The 14439-nt window shown below is 45.8% G+C and overlaps 1 protein-coding gene across 1 annotated transcript in view; it reads right to left on the reverse strand.

Moving 5' to 3' along the window:
- Window positions 1-14439, reverse strand: part of LOC138742261 (unconventional myosin-VIIa-like) — a 187835-nt gene that overhangs the window by 123598 nt on the left and 49798 nt on the right. Inside the window, exons 12-14 of the mRNA XM_069896399.1 lie at window positions 12829-13039; window positions 8618-8753; window positions 6613-6782 (exon numbers count right to left, since the gene is read on the reverse strand). Coding sequence (XP_069752500.1) covers window positions 6613-6782; window positions 8618-8753; window positions 12829-13039 — 517 coding nt within the window. The remainder of the gene's footprint in view (window positions 1-6612; window positions 6783-8617; window positions 8754-12828; window positions 13040-14439) is intronic.

Below are 14439 nucleotides of genomic sequence, written 5' to 3' on the forward strand. Positions count from 1 at the left end.
ATGAAAACAAAACAGAAATATTATGAACTAGGAGAAAAAACGCACAAAATTCTAGCATGGCAGCTTAAGACAGAACAAACTAAGAGAATAGTATTGGCATCAAGGAAAAAAGACAAACAAATCACATATAATCCAACGGAGATTAATGAAAGCTTCAGAGAATTCTACGAACAATTATACCAAACTGAAAACGAAGGGAAAGAAGACAAAATAGATGAATTTTTAACTAAAATTGAACTACCAAAATTACAAATAGAGGAACAAAATAAATTAACAGAACCATTTGAAATAGTAGAAATACAAGAGATAATAAAAAAAACTACCTAATAATAAAACACCAGGAGAGGATTGATTCCCAATAGAATTCTATAAAACATTTAAAGATTTATTAATTCCTTCCCTCCTGGAAGTAATCAACCAGATTGATAAAACACAAAGCTTACCAGATTCATGCAAAACAGCAATAATTACAGTAATACCAAAGACAGGGAAAGATCCACTCGCACCAGCGTCATATAGACCAATATCTATACTTAACACAGATTATAAGTTAATAGCTAAACTATTAGCAAACAGATTAGCCGACTATGTACCAAAAATAGTAAATCTAGACCAAACTGGATTTATTAAAAAAAGATGAACAACAGACAATATTTGTAAATTTATTAACTTAATTCATGCAGTAGAAGGAAATAAAGCTCCAACAGTAGCGGTTGCTTTAGACGCAGAGAAGGCCTTTGACAGAGTAGAATGGAATTATTTATTCAAAGTACTAAAATAATTCAGTTTAAGAGAGAAATATATTAATTGGATTAAAGCATTATATAAGGGGCCACTGGCGAAAGTGACAGTAAATGGATATATATCAAAGCAATTTAACTTCAGCAGATCAACAAGGCAGGGATGCCCACTATCGCCCTTATTGTTCGCGTTAGCTATAGAACCACTAGCAGAATTGATAAGAACAGAAAATAAAATAAAAGGGAAAAATAAAAGACAAGGAATATAAAATCAGTTTATTTGCAGATGACGTTATAGTATACTTAACAGAACCAGAAATATCAATAAAAGGATTACATAAGAAATTGAAGGAATATGGAGAAGTGTCGGGATACAAGATTAACGCAAATAAAAGTGAAGCAATGCCAATGAATAATGCGGATTTCTCAAAATTTAAGAAAGAATCACCATTCAGATGGCAAATGAAAGCAATACGATACCTAGGTATACAAATAAATAAAAACCTCGGCCATCTATATAAACTCAATTATTATCCACTAATGAAAAAAATTACAGGACGACTTAGAGCATTGGAAAGACTTACCACTAACACTAATAGGAAGGATAAACTGTATTAAAATGAACATTTTCCCAAGGATACAATACCTATTTCAGGCATTGCCAATACACTTGACGGAGAAATTCTTCAAGGAGTTCAAGAAAATAATAAGGAAATTTTTATGGAAAGGGGGGGGGGAAACCGAGGATAGCACTAGATAAATTAACAGAATGGTATAAACAAGGAGGCTTACAACTGCCAAACTTTAAAAAATTATTATACAGCTGCACAATTAAGATACCTATCAGATTTTTATCAAACAAGGGAAAAGCCAGATTGGACTAGATTAGAACTAGATAAAATAGGGGAGAAAATATCTGAACATATATTATATAAATGGGATGAAAAATTGGTACAACGTAGGAATTCTCCAGTATTACATCATCTGCTCAATATTTGGAAGAAGATTCATGTAGAAAGGAATAAAACAAATTACCAATTACCAAAATTAATACTGACGCAAAATCAGCTAATCCCTTTTACAATAGATAACCTTTCTTTTAGAGAATGGGAGAAAAAAGGGATCAAAAGAATAGAAAATTGCTTTTCAGGAAATAAATTATTATCCTTTGAACAAATGAAGGATAAATATAATATAACTCACGATACAGTGTTGGCATACTACCAACTGAAATCCTACTTGAAGGACAAATTAGGAAGCAGTCTTAGGTTACCAGAGGGAAGTAATTTTGAATATGTGATGACAGACACATTGATAATCAAAAAATTTATAACAAATATGTATATTAAACTGCAAGAAAAGAATAATGTGGAAACAAATGGTAAGACTAAACAAAAATGGGAACAAGATCTAAACATAAAGATAAAGAAGGAAACATGGGAGAAGTTATGCTCTGGAACTATGACAAATACAATAAACACGAGGTTACGTATGATACAATATAACTGGATACACAGGCTATACATTACACCTCAAAAGTAAAATAAATGGGACCCAACGGTACCTGACAGATGTTTTCATTGTAAAAAGTAAATGGGAAGAACAATTCATGCAATCTGGACGTGTGAGAAAGTGAAATAATTTTGGGAAGATCTAAACCAGATATTAAATAAAATCACAGAAAGCAATATACCAAAAAACCCAGAGATCTTCCTCCTAAGTAACATAAAAAACAAAGAATTTGGACTTGATTTGGATGGTGCACAAAAAAGATTTGTTAGGATAGCCCTAGCTGTTGCAAAAAAATGTATTATGTCAGCCTGGAAATTAGAAGATAATGGTATATAGAAATGAATAAATGTATTCCATTAGAAAAAATAACCTATAATTTAAGAAATAACATTACAATATTTGAACAAATATGGGAGCCATACATGAAACATAATAGAGAAAACCTACCGGGGACTTCTATCACCTAAAATGACAGAAGGAGAAGAGAATGAAAAGAACTGACTCAGTGGAATTTCTTATTTATTTTTATTGAGTGACAACATTGTTTGACGGGTTTAATGTATCTTAGATTCTGAACTTTAAATGAATGAGTGGGGAGGTAGGGAGGGTGGGATGGGATGAGGGAGGGTGAGGGGAGAAAATGACACTGTATATATTTGAAAAGAAAAATGTATGTATCTTGATCAATGTGGTTTATAGTGTGAAAAATTAAAAATTTTAAAAAAAAGCAGAGGGTGGAGAGTGTGGATGGGAGAAAGTGGAGAGCAGGGATGGCTGGAGTGTGGGGTTTGGGAGGGTGGAGAGTGGGAATGGGAGAGGGTGGAGAGCGGGAATGGGAGAGGGTGGAGAGCAGGAATGGGAGAGGGTGGAGAGCAGGGATGGGAGAAAATGGAGAGCAGGGATTGGAGAGGGTGCAGAGTGGGGTTGGGTGAGGGTGAAGAGTGAGGAAGGAAGAGGGTGGAGAGTGGGAATGGGAGAGGGAGGATAGTGGAAATGGGAGAGGTGGAGTGTGGTGATGGGAGATGATGGAGAGTGGGGATGTGAGAAAGTGGAGAGCAGGTATGGATGGAGAGTGGGATTGGGTGAGGGTGGAGAGTGGGAATGGGAGAGGGTGGTGAGTGGGAATGGAAGAGGGTGCAGAGTGGGAATGGGAGAGTGAGGAGAGGGGGGATGGGAGAAAGTGGAGAGCAAGGATTGGAGAGGGTGCAGAGTGGTGTTGGGTGAGGGTGGAGAGTGGGAATGGGAGAGGGTGGTGAGTGGGAATGGAAGAGGGTGCAGAGTGGGAATGGGAGAGTGAGGAGAGGGGGGATGGGAGAAAGTGGAGAGCAAGGATTGGAGAGGGTGCAGAGTGGTGTTGGGTGAGGGTGGAGAGTGGGGATGTGAGAGGGTGGAGAATGGGGATGGGTGGAGAGTGGGGATGGGAGAGGTGGAGTGTGGGGATGGGAGAGGGTGGAGGGTGCGGTTGGGAGAGGGTGGAGAGCGGGGAAGTGAGAGGGTGGAGAGCGGAGATGGGAGAGGGTCGAGTGTGGGAATGGAAGAGGGTGGAGAGTGTGGATGGGAGAAAGTGGAGAGCAGGGATGGGTTGAGAGTGGGGATGGAAGAGGGTGGACAATGATGATGGGAGAGGGTGGAGAGGTGAGATGGAAGAGGGTGGAGAGTAGCAATAGAAGGGGATTTAGATGGGGGAATAAGGTGGAGAGTGGGGATGGGTGGAGAGAGGGAATGAGAAAGGGAGGAGACTGGGTCTGGGAGAGGTGGAGTGTGGTGATGGGAGAAGGTGGAGAGTAGGGTTGAGAGAGGGTGGAGAGCGGGAATGTGAGAGGGTGGTGAGCGGAGATGGGAGAGGGTCGAGTGTGGGAATGGACGTGGGTAGAGAGTGTGGATGGGAGAAAGTGGAGAGCAGGGATGGGTTGAGAGTTAGGATGGGAGAGGGTGGATAATGGTGATGGGAGAGGGTGGAGAGGGGAGATTGAAGAGGGTGGAGAGTGGCAAAAGAAGTGGGATTAGATGGGGATGGAATAGGGTGGAGAGCGGGGATGGGTGGAGAGAGTTAATGGGAAAGGGAGGATAATGGGAATGGGAGAGGTGGAGTGCGGTGATGGGAGAGGATGGAGAGTGGGGATGTGAAAAAGTGGAGAGCAGGTATGGGTGGAGAGTGGGGTTGGGTGAGGGTGGAGAGTGGGGATGGGAGAGTGTGGTGAGTGGTAATGGAAGAGGGTGCAGAGTGGGAATGGGAGAAGGTAGAGAGCGGGGATACGAGAGGGTGGACAGAGGGGATGGGAGAGGGTGGAGAGTGGGGATGGGGGGGTGGAGAACAGGGATGGGTGGAGAGTGGGAATGGGCGGAGTTGGAGAGTGGGGACGGGAGAGGGTGGAGAATGGGGATGTGAGAGGGTGGAAAGCATGGATGGAAGAAGGTGGAGAGTGGGGATGGAAGTGGTTGGAGAGTGGGAATGGCAGAGGGAATGGAGTGGGAATGGGAGAGGTGGCATGTGGGGATGGGAGAGGGTGGGGAGTGGGGATGGCAGAGGGAGGAAAGTGGGATTGGGAGGGTGAGTAGTGTGTGGATGGTAGAGGGTGGAGAATAGGGTTGGGAGAGGGTGGAATATGGGCATGGGAGTGGGGTGACTGGGGTTGGGAGAGGGTGGAGAGTGGGGTTGGGAGAGGGTGGAGAGTGAGTTTTGGAGAGGATGGAGAGTGGGGATGTGAGAAAGTGGAGAGCAGGTATGGGTGGAGAGTGGGGTTGGGTGAGGGTGGAGAGTGGGAACGGGAGAAGAGGGAGAGTGGGGATGGGAGCGGGTGGAGAGTGGGAATGGGAGAAGGGGAATGTGTGGGGATGGGAGAGGGTGTAGAGTGGGAATGGAAGTGAGCGATGATGGGAGAGGGTGGAGCGGGGATGGAAGAGGGTGGAGAGTGGAAATTGGAGAGGGAAGAGAGTGGGAATGGGAGAGGTGGAGTGTGTGGATGGGAGAGGGTGGAGAATGGGAATGGGAGGAGAATGTGGATGGGAGAAGGTGGTGAGTGGGGATCAAAGAGGGTGGAGAGTGGGCATGGGAGAGAGTGGAGAGTGGGAATGGGAGAGGTGGAGTGTGGGGATTGTAGCGTGTGGAGAGTTGGGATGGGAGAGGGTGGAGAGTGGGAATGGGAGAGGTGGAGTGTGTGGATGGGAGAGGGTGGAGAATGGGAATGGGAGGAGAATGTGGATGGGAGAAGGTGGTGAGTGGGGATCAAAGAGGGTGGAGAGTGGGCATGGGAGAGAGTGGTGAGTGGGAATGGGAGAGGTGGAGTGTGGGGATTGTAGCGTGTGGAGAGTTGGGATGGAAGTGGGTGGAGAGTGGGGATGGGAGAGGGTGGAGAGGGGTTGGGAGAGGGTGGAGAGTGGAGATGGATGAGGTTTGAGACTGCGGTTGGGAGAGGGTGGAGAGTGGGGATGGGAGATGGTGGAGAGTGGGAATGGGAGAGGGAAGAGTGTGGGAATGGGAGAGGGAAGAGAGTGGTAATGGGAGAAATGGAGTGTGTGGATGGGAGAGGGTGGAGAGTGGGAATGGGAAGAGAGGATGGGAGAGGCTGGAGAGTTGGGATGAAAGGGTGGAGAGTGGGCATGGGAGAGGGCGGAGAGTGGGAATGTAAGAGGGAGGTGTGTGGGAATGGGAGAGGAGGTGGAGTGTAGGGATGGGAGAGGGAAGAGTGTGGGAATGGGAGAGGGAAGAGAGTGGTAATGGGAGAAGTGGAGTTTGTGGATGGGAGAGGGTGGAGAGTGGGTATGGGAGAGGGCGGAGAGTGGGAATGTAAGAGGGAGGCATGTGGGAATGTGAGAGGAGGTGGAGAGTGGGGATGGAAGAGGGTGGAGTTGGAAATGGAAGAGGGTGGAGACCAGGGATAGAAGAGGGTGGAGAGCAGGGATGGAAGAGGGTGGAGACTGCGGTTGGGAGAGGGTGGAGACTGCAGTTGGGAGAGAGTGGAGAGTGGGGATGGGAGAGGGTGGAGAGTGGGGATGTGAGAGGGTGGAGAATGGGGTTAGGAGAGGGTGGAGTGTGGGCATGGGAGAGGGTGGAATCGGGTTGGGAGAGGGTGGAGAGTGGTGTTGGGAGAGTGTGGAGAGTGGGGTTGGGAGAAGGTGGAAAGTGAGGGTGGAGAGTGGGGAATGGAGAGGGTGCAGAGTGGGGATGAGTGAAGGTGGAGTGCGGGGATGGAAGAGGGTGGAGTGTGGGAATGGAAGAGGGTGGAGTGTGGGAATGGAAGAGGGTGGAGTGTGGGAATGGAAGAGGGAGGTGAGTGGGAATGGGTGAGGGAGGAGAGTGGGGATGGGAGAGGGTGGAGAGTGGGGATCGGTGAGAAATGGAAAAGATAAGTTGACTTACTGTAAAGTTCATCTTGATGGAGCCTCCATGAGGAAGTGGAAGGTTGCTGTTCTTCCCTAGTGTTTGTCTCGAACTGGTTTGGAAGACTTGTTTCAGTAAGATGTTGCCAGATGACTGCACAATTTGGACAATGCTCGAGCTCAAATCATCCCTGTTCTTCTCCAGGAAGCCTACAGGTTTGTAAGAAACATGAAGCACCTCAGTTTCTGGGGTTGTCTACTTGCTGATGTAGACTCTTAGACTCCCAAGGAACAATGTATCCCTGTGACTGACCCTCAGATCACCGTGCTTGTCCTACAGGGAATCCTATGCCTCCAGCAGCTGGCCTCTGATTGGCCCTGCTTCATTCAGCCTTTGTATCATAACCAAGTTCAGGAAGTTTCCCTGGCTGAACACTGAGAGAACACTGCCTTTCATACCTGGAATACAGCTTAGGAAACCTGCCCCAGGCCCAGGCTTCACAACCTGGGGAGGGCCAGGCTTCACAACCTGGGGAGGCCCAGGCTTCACAACCTGGGGAGGCCCAGGCTTCACAACCTGGGGAGGCCCAGGCTTCACAACCTGGGGAGGCCCAGGCTTTACCATCTGGGGAGGCCCAGGCTTCACCATCTGGAGAAGCCCAGGCTTCACCACCTGGAGCCAGGAGGTTCCCATTCCCATTTCTGGACCTCACAAAGACCCAGGTGATTTGACATCTTGGAGCTCAGGGATCTTTTCTCTCCAGCCCCAGGATCCCAGGTTCACCTCATGATCTTGAAAATTTCACCTCCCAATGCCATGTGCAGGCTGCTACAGCGTGTCAGCTTCCTGATGTTACTGCTGGGATGGATCCAAGCATCTAGCTGGAGTCCATGGTGAATGCTCGTCCTTGTCAGAGGCTGGCCTTCAGGTTTCTCAGCTTGAAGGTGGAGAGACAGAGTCAATGCAACTTGAGAAAGGAGGAACAGGAGGCTATTCAGCTCCTTGAATCTGTCCTAATATTCAGCACAATCATGGCTGATCTCCTCAATTTGTCTTCTGTGCCAGTTCTCAACAGCCTTCAGTGACCTGATCTTTCAACCATACATCCCCCTTCTCCTCGAACACCAAACAATCCAGGCTACATCTTCCCCTGGGGGAGAGAATTCCATTCATTCGCTACCCTCTTGGAGAAGCCATTTCAAAGATTTCAGTTTTAAGTGACTTGCCTCTATATCCCCCTGCTCAAGATTCCCATGAAGGAATCCTGATGGCCCTCAGGATCTTGTACATCTCAGTGAGAACACTCTCATTCTTCGAAGCCCCAAGGAAACTTCAAAACCTAAATGATCCAGCCTCCCTCGAAGGATAAGTCCTCTCATCCCTGAAACAAGCCTGATGAATCTCCTTTGGATAGCCCCAAACATCCGCTCAGATCACACGAGAGAGAGAGCTGAAGGCTACAATATCCCACCAGCTGCTCTCCTCTTTATTGCACACAGGGCTGAGTCTTGACACCTCAAAACTGACCCAAATAGTTTTGGAGTCACACAAGTGTGGAGTGGGAAGGAGGTTGAATCCCCAAAAGGACATTGGTGAGTTTTCCCTCTGATATCTCCCATCTCTGCATGAACATCTCCCACTTGGACATCTCCCACCTCTGCAGAAATATATCCCACCTGGACATCTCTTACCTCTGCAGAAACATCTCTCACATGGATGTCTCCCACTTGGATATATCTCACTTCTGCAGAAACATCTCCCATTTGAACATTTCCCACCTTGGCATAAACATCTCCCTCTTGGACATATTCCACCTCTACAGAAACATCTCCCACCTGGACATCTTCCACCTCTGCATAAACATCTCCCACTTGGACTTATCCCACCTCTGCAGAAATATCTCCCATCTGGACATCTCCCACCTCTGCAGAAACATCTCCCATCTGTACATATCCCACCTCTGCAGAAAAATCTCCCACCTGGACATCTCCTACCTCTGCACAAACTATGTGGACAGGTAGCTGCTACCTCATGAGGTTAGTACCGTTACAGTTGTAGTAAACCACACCAGCAAAGTGTGTAATGCCAAACTGAATCTCGTGAGAGCTCTTGGGAGGAATATAGATGCTATTGTTGTTATGGTGAAGGTTCAACTTGTTTAACATCGTCCTATCAGTGCCCTGTGGAAAATAAAGATAGAAATGTAGCAGTAAATAAACAAGAACAACCACAGGGTGCTCTAAGGTGTTTTTCCAGACACACACAGAAAAAAATGGCAGTGAATATATGAAAAGCAAGATTCCATAAACAGTACCAATTGTGTCCAAACATATCCCACCTGGATATCTCCTTTCTCTGTAGAAACATCTCCTATCTCTGCAGGAACATCTTCCATCTCTGCAGGAACATCTCCCATCTCTGCAGGAACATCTCCCAGCTCTGCAGGAACATCTCCCATCTCTGCAGGAACATCTCCCATCTCTGCAGGAACATCTCCCATCTCTGCAGAAAAATATCCCACCTAGACATCTCCCATCTCTGCAGAAATATCTCCCATCTCTGCAGGAACATCTCGCATCTCTGCAGGAACAAATCCCAACTGGACATTACTTTGATCAGTTAAAGAATTGTAGTCTTACAGCACAGGAGGAGGCCCACAGGCCCAGCTTGTCCATGCTGAACTATGTGCCTTCCAGTTTTAATCCCACATGCCAGTTTTACGCTGATACTCCTCCACTCCTCTCTCATCCACGTAGTTAGCCAAGTTATTTCAAAAGAAGTTAACATACCTGTCTCCTCCACTTTGTAGGGCATTTCATTGCATGTGCCCACCATCCTATAAGTGAAGAATTGTCCCCTCAAGCTCCTCACTACTGCACTGGAGTCAGATGTGATCAGGTGTGGAGTGGGAAGGAGGTTGAATTCCAAAAGGACAGTGGTGAGTTTTCCCTCTGGTATCTCCCACCTCTGCAGAAATATCTTCCACTTGGACATCTCTTACCTCTGCAGAAACATCTCCCATTTGAACATTTCCTACCACTTCAGAAACAGCTCCCACCTGGAGATGTTCCTTCTAAACCCCATTTTCTTCACCTTATAGTTACGCCCTCTTGTCTTAGATTGTCCCACTTAAGGAAACATTCTGTCACTATTCACCTTGTCCATGGCTCTCATGATTTTATAGTAACATCCCCTCATCCTTTTACGCTTCAAGGAAAATGGGTCCAGTTTTCCAGTCTCTCATATTACCTCAGTTCCCTAATCCTTGCAACAACTTTGCAAGCTTCTTCTGTACTCTTTCCAACTTTATAACACCTTCCTCTCACTCGGTGACAAAACTGCACAATATTCCAAGTATGGCTTCACCAACATCTTGTATAACTTCAACATGATGTTCCCATGCTTGTATTCAATGCCCCGAACTATGAAGGCAAGCAACTCAAACTCACTCTTCATTAAATTTATTTGATGTTGGTTTCAGCATTAATTGAACTCAAGATCTAAGGATGATTTCTCTTCTTTTCTTTAAAATGATCCTTTTGGAGATACTGCCTGAGACCCTCTCCTTGTCACCCCCTCAATACTAGAAGTGGACAATAACATGGTCTAGGTGACGGCTCACAGACCTTGGAGGCCAGTGACATCCACTGGGTTTTCAATTTGCAACTGACACAAGGGAAAATATTGATGCATACTGGTATTAATGACAGAAGTGAGAAGGAGAGAGAGTGAGAAAAGAGAAGGCAAGAGAGAGAGGGAAGGAAAAAGAAAGGAGAGAAAAGCAGGGGAGTAAGAGAAAAGAGGGAAAGGGAGAAAGATGAGGGAGTGAGAGGAAAAAAGAGAGGAGGTGAGTGAGGGGAAAGAAAAAAAAAGCCAGGGGGAGAGAGAGTGAAGGAGAGAAAAGAAAGAGGTAGAATGGAGAGATAGGAAAGAGAGGTAGAACAGAGAGTGGTCAAGCAGAAGCCGTAAAAGTCAATGTTAATGCCATTCGGTTGGAGAATGTCCAGAAAGATGATTAAGTTTTTCTCCAATGTACAGATGGCCTTGATTTAATAATGAGGCCATGGACAGACCTGTTGGTGCAAGATTGAGGCACAGAATTAAACAGTTGGCCACTGTCATTGATGTGGACAGAGTGAAGGTGATCAGCGATCTCTCAGTCTGCATCCAGTCTCTCCTAAGTAGAGAAGGCCAGAAAGGGATTATTAGGTGCAGTAGGTGGCCCCTGCAAATGCACAAGTAAGTGATATATCAGGACTGCTTGGGGCCCTGAATAGTGGCGAGGGAGGGGGTGTGGGTGCAAGTGTGTACCTTGGTGCAGTTACAGGGGAAGGTGCCAAGAGGGCAAATAGTGGGAAAGGATGTATGTTGACAAGGGAAGTTGGCAGAAATTGTGGAGGATAATACATTGAATGCGGAGGCTGGAAGGTGAGGACAAAGGGAATCCTGTCCTTGTTGCAACTAGGGGCAGAGGGGGCCAGGCAGATGTGCAGAAAATTGAGCAAATGGCATTAACATCGATTTCTCCAGTTTCTGCTGGACCATTCCTTGCTAAACCCTTCCCTAACCCTGTGTCTCTATTCCTCCAGCTCTCCATCCTCTTCCTTCTCCATTCACAGAACTATCCTCCCTCCCCCATTTTCTCTTGTGCTGTCCCTCCCTTAACCACCTATCACCTCTTGCCTATGGGTCTACGCTTCTCCCCCACCATTTTATTCAGGAGCCTGCCTACATTTCACTCACACCTTGATGAAGGGTTCAAACCCAAAACATTGGATGTATGTCTTTATCTCTGCAATATAATGTGTGCTGTTTGGCCTGCTGAGTTTCTCCAGCATTGTGTTTTTACTTCAATCATTGCGTCTGCAGACTTTTGTGTTTCATTTGGAATATTGTGTTCAGTTCTGGTCACCTCATTACAGGAAAGATGTGGATGCTTTGGAGAGGTTGCAGAGGAGACTTACCAGGTGTTGCCTGGATTGGAGAACGTATCACACGAAGCAAGGTTGACCAAGCTGGGGCTTTTCTCTTTGGAGTGATGAAGGATGAGTGGTAAACTTAAGAGAGGAATATAAGATTATCAGGGGGGAAATCTGACTTTGTTTTAGGAATGCAAAGGTGGTGTACTGAAATGAAATCCTGCATTCCTTTAGAAAAGTTAACGTATAATTTGAGAGATGAATATAATTTTTTTGTAGAAGTATGGAGCCCTAGTTAAAAATTCTTGGTTTAAAGATTTAATCTCTCAACCTGCTCTGGTGGGAGTCTCGGTTTCCACAGCTAAAAAGTTGATTATTGTTTTTAAGTGACGATCTCCTTTCTTCTTTCTTTGTAGGTGAGAAGGGGGAGGAGGGAGGGTATTATTGGGGTGGGTGAGGGAGGTTGTGGGGGGGATGGGGTGTATGTGGTGATACACCGCTAGCTTACTGAAAGAGGCGATCTCTGTGCCTGCAGGAAGACCACCGGAGGACAGACTACATCTGGCCGGCTGTCAATCAGCTGACTTGAATAGACCCCTGGGGGATAACTCCACCTGGCTGGCTGTCAATCACCCGACTGGGATACAGTCCTGAGCCAGCCTCTCCCGAGCCAGTCACTCAGGAGCCACCTTCACAGCCACTACTGTAGCAGAGACTTTTAGCCAAATAAATCCTGTTGAACAGTCTTCAAGTTTGTGACTTCTCATTGCTGCTGCATCACAGGGGGTTTTAACCAAATGTATCTGTATGAATATGTTATATTTAATGTTATATGATTTAAAATTTATAAATAAAATATTTTTTTTAATTATGAGGGCCCTAGATTGGGTGGACAGCCAGCACCTTTTTTCCTGTGATGACCATAGCAGGTCATCTGCTTAAGGTGAATGGAGAAAGGTTTAAGGAAGTACTTTTTTTTTTACCCAGAGAGTGGTGGGTGCCTGGAATGAATTGCAAGGGGTGGTGGTGGTGGAGGCTGGTGCAATGGGGACCTTCAAAAGACTCTTAGACAGATATGTGAATGCAAGAACATGTGAAGTAGGGAAAAATTAGATTGTGGCGGAGTAGATTTACATAGGTCGGAACAACATGGTGGGCTATAAGGATCTGCATTATGCTATAATGTTCTATGTTCCATCAGGACTAAGTTCTAAGAGCAGCTTCACCAGAAAGATTACAGTGTCCAAGGCTTTAACAAGGCAATTTGGGGAATTAAAGGCCAGCTTTGCTACTGAATCCTAGAAGATGAAAACTTAAAGGGCTCAGGAGTCCTCACCTTTGGCAACTTGCTCTCTTCATCAATAAGAGAGATGATGTTCATTGGTTTGTTGCTGAGAGTATCCAGTGCCTTTTGGTTGTCTACAAAATCAATGTGCTGCCAGGTGATATTCTCCTGAAGGTACTCTGCCTGTTCCTGCTTGAAGAGGTGCCTTACAAAGAACTGTTGTAACTGCTCGTTCGCAAAGTTAATGCACAGCTGCTCAAAGCTGGAAAGAAAGGACATCAACTGAAGAAGGGCATTAGAAGCAACTCGGAGAACTATATCCAACATCAAGTCATCCAGCAGACTTGGGGCGGGCAGATATCCTGGACTACCGCACTGCAAGCAGAACCCAAAGGAATCAGGAAATGGAACCGGTGAGTTTAAAGGGGGAAGCACCCTGAACTGGGTGAGTTTCAATGGAACATAACGCAAAACCCAGCAACTTGAATGGGAGCTGGAAACGAAAGTTTAAATGGGGTGGGAAACAAAATCTGGAGAGTTTAAGGGAGTGGGAAATGAAATTGAGTGAGGCAGATGCTGGACCATTAGGATTTATGTACAATCAGAGACAGGATTATTGGAAGTTTTCTGTACCTACACGGTCATTACAAACCTAGTCAGCCACACCGGGGCCGGGTCCGAATCTCATGCCACCATCAAGTCCAGCAAAAGAATACAAAGAACTTTGAATACAAATAAATCATCTGTGGGCATCTCTTTCACGATGGCACTGCGCTCTCTGCCCAAACACTGGTGGGCAGAGTTAACTGTGTCAGAATGAAGGTGATGCCAAGACTCCAGTATCTTTTTCAATCTTTACCCACTTTATTGCCATGGGGTTTCTTTAAGATGCTTGGCGAGTGTGTCAGCAGATAGCTGTAGAATGGTAAGGTGGTTAGTCATGGAATCACAGTTTGGGGGGGTTAAAATGACCAGATATTTAAAAATATTATTGGGCAGCCCAGGCAAGGTATCACTTCACTCTTTGAGGAGAGGGGGAGGGGGCTCCCCCATCCTGGGCACAAATTGGATGAGATGCAATAGGTGAAAAGATGGCAGGACTATTTATAGACAAATGGAACACCAAATTAATTTTAAAGAAAACAGATTCTTCAGATATGGCAAAAAAAATAGATCAGGGTATGGATGGAAGGTGGGGATATTGCCTAAAATGCCTTTGACCCAGAACAAATTGATACCCTTGACTCTGGGAATTAAGATCCTGGATACCTGGTACCAGAAGGAGATTAGATGTATCGAGGTCTGCTACAAACAAAGGCATTCGAGCAGTTGAGAAACAAATATGGTCAGTCTAATAGAACATTCTCCTGCTATCTGCAAATAAGATCTTTTTTAAGGAAAAAATTAGGACCGTCTATGACCCTGCCTCGGTATAGAATATGGAGATTCTAATTCAACAAGGGAATGTGTGTAAATATATTTCTCGAACGTATTACATATTCCAAAGTGAGGGCCCGAAGCTGGGCTTACACAGGTCAAGGGAGAGATGGGAGTCGGACTTGGGCACAACAATTAATAAAGAATGGTGGCAAGACCTGTGTCTGGACAGTGTGACTGGGGTCATTAACGCCAGATACAGGATGGTGCAATACAAGTTTTTGC

Source organism: Narcine bancroftii, chromosome 9 (genome assembly GCF_036971445.1).
Source record: "Narcine bancroftii isolate sNarBan1 chromosome 9, sNarBan1.hap1, whole genome shotgun sequence".
Lineage (NCBI taxonomy): Eukaryota > Metazoa > Chordata > Chondrichthyes > Torpediniformes > Narcinidae > Narcine > Narcine bancroftii.